The sequence below is a fragment of the Setaria italica genome, chromosome VIII (assembly GCF_000263155.2).
Source record: "Setaria italica strain Yugu1 chromosome VIII, Setaria_italica_v2.0, whole genome shotgun sequence".
Taxonomy (NCBI): Eukaryota; Viridiplantae; Streptophyta; class Magnoliopsida; order Poales; family Poaceae; genus Setaria; species Setaria italica.
Genome location: NC_028457.1, coordinates 3,670,772 through 3,678,106, shown reverse-complemented (window position 1 = coordinate 3,678,106; position 7,335 = coordinate 3,670,772). Strand labels below are relative to the sequence as shown.

Genomic DNA, 7,335 nt, shown 5'->3' with positions numbered 1-7,335 from the left:
CTTTAGGTCATCCTTGTGCACGCCTCTACCCTGGCGGCCCGGGCTAACTAGATTATCTGGACGTAGGCGTCTCTCAGATCCATCAGCTTTTGCTTGCCCTAGTGAGCACCTACGAGGACCACGGCTATCACTTCGACATGGTGCTCGCAGGATCTTAGGTGAACATCATCCATGAGGCTGCAAGGAATGGATTAACGGATAATGAGGAGCTCATTTGGATCGTGGGTACTAAGAGCAAAGGGCAGCTCATCGCCAGTTTTAGCTGCTTCGATTATGAGCATGTAAGCGTATCGCCAAGGTCGTCAGGACACACAATACATCGGTTGATTTTGAACATCCTATCCTTTAGTTTGTAGATCATATCGCATGATGATGATGAAACCGTTTCGTGGTCGCTACTACTAGGCACTGCTACCTGGTGGAACCGATCCCACGGGATACTTGCGCGCTCTGCGAACGGCATGGTGGTGCATTGCGGTCTTTGACAAGTAGTTCGGCTTGGTGATGAGGTGTCAACGACGATAACGAAACAAAATTCGAATTCGAATGATCTTCGAACTAACTGAATTCCTTGCCATTTTTAATTGCAAGCAGGTTCTGAGGAACGCGACGTTCGAATCGGGGACAGACGAGGATAGCCTGACCCGGGTGGTGGTGATGCACGCAGAGAAGGACATGAAGGGCATCAGCAGCGCGTTTCGGAGGAGGTCGTCGGTTACCTTGGAGCAAGCCATTGCCAAGGAAACCTCGGGTGACTACAGGAGCTTCCTCATGGCTCTCCTTGGAAGCTAAACAGTGAACAAAGAACAATGATCCCAAGAACCATATCTCGCCGATTACAGAAACACAATAAGGTAGCTGTTTAGACAGTAATATAACAACGACAATAATAAAAAGGGATATACTAAGACTGCGTACTAAATTGGTGCATTATATTGCAACACTTTGTACTCTAGTAATTATGTCTAGAGATCACGAAATAATGAAAGACAATTTGAAACCTGGGACAAGTGAGAAATTCTTACGCGGAAATGGGCCCATGTCTATTCCAAAATGAGGAAGAAATTTATGCTCACATCTCCTCTATTTCTATGTTTTTTTCAGCCTGAATTGATGTTTACACAGATGCAATGATAATCATGCAACCATCTGCATTCCCCCTTGCAAAATATCTGCACGCTTCGTTTGGTGTGCTCCCTTCCCTTCACTAGCTGCTAGTGTTACTGCTGCTCATCGTTCTGCAGCATGATAAACTGCCTGAAGCCACATTTGACAACAGGCATCATCAGTGTACCCCCGGTCCTCTCACTGACCAAATTCCTCTCACTCATCAGAGATTCTACTGCCCCTGGCGCCTGCATTCCTGTCTGAGTTTGGGTAAACGTGCAACCTCAAGCCTCTGGCGAGGGAGACAAAGCATTACCGACTCCGTGATACGAACACGCTGCCATTTTTTCCCCCCCCCCCCCCCCCCCCCCCCCCCCCCCCCCGCCCCAACCCCTACCTCGCTCGCCTTCCTCCCTAGTCACTTCTCCATCCCCTCACACCATGACACAATGCTGACGAAGGAGGCCGTTGATGCTCGTTTGGAGCAATGGCTGAACACTGATCATCATGGGTCATTGAAAACCCACACTTGATTCATGCTCCTCACATCGGCACGCCCCGTGCGTGCACGAATTTGGATGCGACCCTTACTTACATTAAGCATTAACTAAGGCATCATATAATCCGTTAAATGCCCAGGCTTCGTGACCAACCTAAGCCAATGACTCCTCTCAGTCTCAGCACGATCGATCGCTCCAATTCCAAGAGCAAACACCTTATCAGGCTATCAGCAGCTTTAAATACCTGTGTCCATTCACCATTCCAACCTGAACCCGTCAGCTGGAAATCCTCACCCACCATGACGCCATGGACAACCGAGACAGAATTATCTTGAAACTCTTCGCATTCAGCATCCATACGAAATAAGTTGGTAAATTAACAGGAGAATAAACAATCTCGCATGTCGTCTGGATGGGGAAACAACACTGCGCTACCGAGTGTAACTTCACTCGCCAACCTAGCTACAAAACCACGAGCGAGCCACAAAAACTTGCTCCAACGAGTCGCACAGGCACGGCACCGCACAGCAGCAGGAAGCAAAGTTGCATCTGAAAAGATCCGGGAGCTCCACAGAACAGCACGGGGAGCAAACGCTAAAGGATAACTAAGCACACCAGTGCTAGCTTCAGCACACCACCCACTTGGCATGACATGCTTCTCGACTAATAGTAGCCACCTCGGCCGCCGCGTGGTGGCCCACGGCCTGGGCCACCACGCCCGCGCCAGGGCGCCGCACCCCTTCTTCCCCTGCCACGCCCTGTGAAACCAACAGAACACAAGCCATGAGAACCGGGGCATGCAAAACCCACAGGAACATGTAGTATCATCAGACGGGGCTTACCACGGCCAGGGGGCGGGCCATATTCTTCGGGCTCATCATAGTATTCATCCTGCTCTTCATAGTACCCGCCTCGGCCGCCATAGCCATAGTCATAGCCATAGCCGCCACGCCTGCCGCCTCCGTAGTAGCCACGCCCCCTTCCTCCTCTACCGCGCGACCTCCCTCTCCCACGCCCTCTGTTGTAATAATCTCCTTCCTCCTCCCACTCTTCGTTGTAGCCATAAGCAGGTGGAGGGGGGCCATTGCTGAGCATTCCTGCACACTCAGCATTCAAAAATTAGCAAAAAAAGAAAAAAAGGCATGTCCACCTAAATAACTTCATAGGCATTTTATCACTCAGAAAAATAAGGCACACGTTGTCAAAATTATAGATGGGAGACACCATATTGAATCCTAAACTGCAGCTATGCTTGTTTAGTATTACAAATTGTGAAGGCAAGAAACCAGCTTTTATATTACAGGTATAGAAAGCAGCCACGGGTAGCAACTACTCCTCCCGTCCCAAATTGTGGTCGTTTTGGCATTTCTAAATTCATAACTTTTACTATGCATCTAGACATAAGTGTATATCTAGGTACATAACAAAATCTAAAAATCTAGATATGCCAAAACGACCTACAATTTGGAATGGAGGGAGTACAAGACTAAGCCTAAGCATGGTGTGATCATAATTTACCATGCTAAAACATGAGATACTGTTCAGGAAACAATGACTATTGCCGGAACTTTGCTGCTTATAAAAGACACAAGAAAGAACATACCTCTTCCCCTGCCTCTTCTCCCACCACCACGGCCTCTTCCACGACCAGGGGGATAGGATTCTGAGTTACCATGAACAAGACGGCGGTTATGCGGTGACCCTAGAAATAACACTAGTAAAGAGGGTCAATTGATTGGGCACCTTCATGATCATAGTCGAAAGCAGGTTTCACCTCTTCAGCTGGGATAGGTGGCTGGTACCTAAGTAAAACATCAAACATAACAAATAGTGAGCAGGCAAGCTGACAGAAGGTTACAAAACAATGAACAACCATTTATGGTTTAGGGAAGGCAAAGTGACCAAGTAGGCAAGTATGCCTGAAATTCTTCTGTATCTCTAGCCGTAGCCAGAGGACGACATTTTTTTGGCTTACCCTGGAGATGATGTATCAAGAGGCTTCTTGGACAGTGTGACAGTGATCATGGATACATGGCGAGTTGTCTCTAGTCTGAGTAAAGAATTGCGTTAGTGTTTCAATAAAACTCTCCTTTTTGTTTGAAGGAATATAAGTATATCCTTACGGGAGAAGGCCTTCTTCCAAAGGTTCCCATGTGTCGGTGATATCAACAGATTCAGTAACAGTATTCTGATGAAGACCTCCAACCCTTCTCTGGATGAACAGTCAAGTGCAGTTAAAAACAGACGCTGATAGCTATTTTAAAGCAATATTATAAGGTGCGCAAGGCTATCCAACCTTGATCAATTCAACAACCATAACCGTCTTATTTATGGCCCGTCCCATGGCCTTGATGCTAATCTCATCATGTCCATTTTCCTGTAAAAGTAGAAGGGAAAGGGAATAAGTACATAATAAAAAAGGTGGGCCATCTATCATTTGAACAATGGTAAGATTACTGCACGGATAATCTACAAAGGCAGTACAGCGTGCAAAATGAAGAACCATTAAACAAATCTTCAGAAGAGGATGAGAAAACAAAATGAAGAAACAACGATTGCAAATCACAATGGCAGCATTTCTACAATGCTGTGAAGTGTATGCAAACTTGTGAGGGGTATTTATCAAACTAACATGCTTCACGTAGTTCAGGTGAAACGATCTATTTGGGAGTAACGCAAGGCAAGGAGTTCTAGATAATAACCAGGAGGGGCCATGAATTCTGATGTACCAGAATGGCAACAAAACAGTACCGTGCCATCATAACAGCAAAATACAAGACTTAAAAGCCAAAGGTGTCTTTGATTAAGATGTGCGTTTGATGTATGAACATTGAACAAAATGAGAATACTAGATGAAAGCATTTAAACCAAATTTATCATTTGACCAACATGTGTATTGTAACAAAGAATTTAAGAGTCAAGCAGGTGTGCAGTTTTTCAGGAAAAAAAATGATGACATAACAAGCTGAAGAAACAACGCATGCACAGATCAACAGCAATATTACTTCAATAATGTGTGCTGCATAAACGTTTGTATCTTTTCTTCCAAAATGATAAGCTTCACATGGTTTAGGTGAAAATACTGAATTAGAAGTAGTGCAGCGAAATGAACACTAAGAACAAGCCATGAAGGTATTCGAATGCAACACCATGCACTACACCATCATAATAGCAAAGTAGCACATTTTCCAATCCAGATGCATCACATGATTCAAGTGAAAAGATCGAACTTTTAGTAGTGCAACAAAATGAACGCTAAGAAGTAAGAACAAGGAACTCAGGAAGGACAATGAAGTTGTTAGGATAGCCAAAAAAAAACAGGCACCATGCCATCATAAAAGCAAAGTAGCAGATTTTCCAATTGATAGTGATTAGGTTGTGCATTGACATGTGAACAAAATGAAATTATTAAGTGAAGGCAATTAAGCCATCTGCCTAATGTACATTATAACAATTATAACAATAAACACTAAGACAGGCAGGTGAGCGATTTAATTGTTTATTACAATCCTGAAAAGTAAAAACTAATCATAAGTAAAAGCATATACATGCACATGGCAAAGCAAGTGGTTGCACCTAATATTCCCACTTCAGATTGCAAACATTTCACAGCAATTGTTAAAGCATGTAATATGGTACAGAAAAAATCAATGCTCTTTATGTCAGATAACAACAAAGCCATGATGGAATCACAGTAATGAGATCACCTCAAGCAACGACATCCCATAGCTGATATAGTTCCTCATCCTCCCCTGCGTAGTGATCCTGATCTCATTCTGGCTGATGGGGGTGTCATTCCGAGGCTTCTCTACCCTGTGGTATCTATCCATGCCTACAAGTTGACAAAATCTCAGCATAACATATTCAATGGACCATCAACGAGGTACTTTCAGAAGAGAGTACCCAAAAGTATGTAGAGATAATACAGGCACAACTAATCACATAAGAAACAGCGTAGGATTCAAACAGACAGCAAAATCTACGTCAAAACTAAGAACAGGTAAAGTTGAAAGGTAAAGGCGCTGCTCAAAATGACATGCACATCTCTTTGAAGAACCAAAAGTGAAGGGGCTAAAAGTTATAAAATGGGGCAAATTATCACTACAGTACATGCAACAAGTCAGCCGATATTAGACTTACTCATAAATATCTAAACTATGAAAGACTCATTAGAAGCTGATTGCATTCGGTAGGATGACAAGTGAAGGAAAAGAACAAATCACATAAGTACTTCTGCTGATATCTATAAATCCAAGGTCATAGTCCTAGACAGGTGCAGATAAAGCTAAACAAGCAACAACCTTCAAATAGGGGCAGAAGCAACAGAGGAGACCGTACTGATGGGCTGAAATCGCTCAAAATGGAAAGTGCAAATCAGCAATAACCCTAAAAAATCCTAGTCCATATTTCACATGGAGTAGATAAAGGCTTGAAGCCATTTTTCCTTCTACTGCTGAGTAGATAAAGGCGTGATGTTGATGTAAAAAAACAACACTGAGACACTGCAATCTGTTTGGACCATGCAATATTTCAGACTCACAGTGGCACGTGAAAACTGCTGCCCTTGAACACATCAAAGCAGGTTATTCGAGCTGCACATCAGATAAGTGCCACTATGGAGCCAACGAAAGCAAGTATTTGGAAAACAGCTACAGGTATTGAGAAGTGAGAATCCCCCAAGGCCCCAACATCAATAGACCCGGTAAACATTAAAATGATATAATTATATAAATCTAAAAAGGGCGGAAGGTCCCCAAGTCTGAAGCAGCAAAACAGCAGCATGCAACCACTCGAACAGTGCAGTGACAGTGTAGAACAGAGCGAACTGAACCCACAGACCCTGAAACTAAACCTAAACCCACATCCCTAAAACGTCGCAGGCGATAAACAAATCACGAAACAAGCATACGATTTCGATGGCGGAATCGATTCCCCTAACGCCAGCACCTCGAACGCCGCATCCTCACATCACCGCGACCAGAGACTCCCGCGGCCGCGGCGGCGGCCCCCCTAAACCCCCCCGGAAATTCCTTCGGGGAAGAAACGAAAGGGGAAAAAAACGCATCGCCTCGAAACCAACCCGCCGCTCCCGTGGTGACAACGACCTGCACGAATCGAATGGGAGCCCTCGGGGCGAAGACCTAACCCGCGCCCTAACAGCCCTACGCGACGAAGCCCGGTCAGCGGCGGCGCCGTCCATCGCCCCCAATCTCACGAGCCCGCGCCGAATCGAGACGGGACGGAGGAAGGAGAGGAAGGGAAGGAGGGAGGGGGGAAGAAAATCTCACCTCGCGTGCTCCGCCCGCGGCGCCGCTCCTCCTCCTGTTCCTCCTCCTCTGGCTTAGGGGGCGGCTTGGCTGGCTGTGCGCGGAGAGAGGGAGGGGCAGGCAGTTCCCCTCTCACTTGTCTGAGGTCAGGCGGCTGCGTGCGCTGCGCCCCCCGCGTCGCGTCGTCCGTGCACACTGGGCCGGGCCGCGTGGCGTGCCGGGGGGCCTCCTCCCGTATCCCTAGACCCGGTGCATGAGGGGGTCCCGTGGCAGACTGGCAGGGAAGGAGGTCTGGGTCTCTGGGAGCCGTTCGTTTGGGCGGATCGGGGGGTGGGCTATGGACCGGGCGCGGGGAGGGGGGAAGCGGGCGGGTGGGATAGGGCGATGCGTTTGGGGATAAGGGAGGGCGGTGCCGGTGCGTCACAGGCTGGTGGGGACGCGAGATGTGGGGCCACGATCGC

At 46.7% G+C, this 7,335-nt stretch overlaps 2 protein-coding genes across 2 annotated transcripts in view; one reads left to right on the top strand and one right to left on the bottom strand.

Moving 5' to 3' along the window:
- Window positions 1–1,435, top strand: part of LOC101771446 (annexin-like protein RJ4) — a 2,374-nt gene extending 939 nt beyond the window's left edge. The window contains 3 exon segments of the mRNA XM_022829200.1: window positions 159–287; window positions 406–501; window positions 595–1,435. Of these exon segments, the coding sequence (XP_022684935.1) occupies window positions 159–287; window positions 406–501; window positions 595–792 (423 nt within the window). The 3' untranslated portion in view covers window positions 793–1,435.
- A 498-nt stretch (window positions 1,436–1,933) lies between these two features.
- Window positions 1,934–7,052, bottom strand: LOC101752944 (RNA-binding protein FUS). The gene is made up of 9 exons (XM_004978720.2): window positions 6,896–7,052; window positions 5,315–5,439; window positions 3,904–3,984; window positions 3,731–3,819; window positions 3,583–3,657; window positions 3,351–3,409; window positions 3,211–3,270; window positions 2,450–2,704; window positions 1,934–2,365 (listed from the first exon to the last, which is right to left on the bottom strand). Exons 2-9 carry the CDS (start codon window positions 5,435–5,437, stop codon window positions 2,271–2,273), a joined length of 837 nt encoding a protein of 278 aa, XP_004978777.1. The 5' UTR covers window positions 5,438–5,439; window positions 6,896–7,052; the 3' UTR covers window positions 1,934–2,270.
- Between the last annotated feature and the right edge of the window lie 283 nt (window positions 7,053–7,335).

Coding starts and splice junctions, on each gene's coding strand:
- LOC101752944 (XM_004978720.2), bottom strand. CDS start 5,437: ATGGATAGATACCACAGGGTAGAGAAGCCTCGGAATGACACCCCCATC. Junction 3,820..3,903: donor TGGTTGTTGAATTGATCAAG/GTTGGATAGCCT, acceptor CTGTTCATCCAG/AGAAGGGTTGGAGGTCTTCA. Junction 3,658..3,730: donor TTGGAAGAAGGCCTTCTCCC/GTAAGGATATAC, acceptor TTCTTTACTCAG/ACTAGAGACAACTCGCCATG.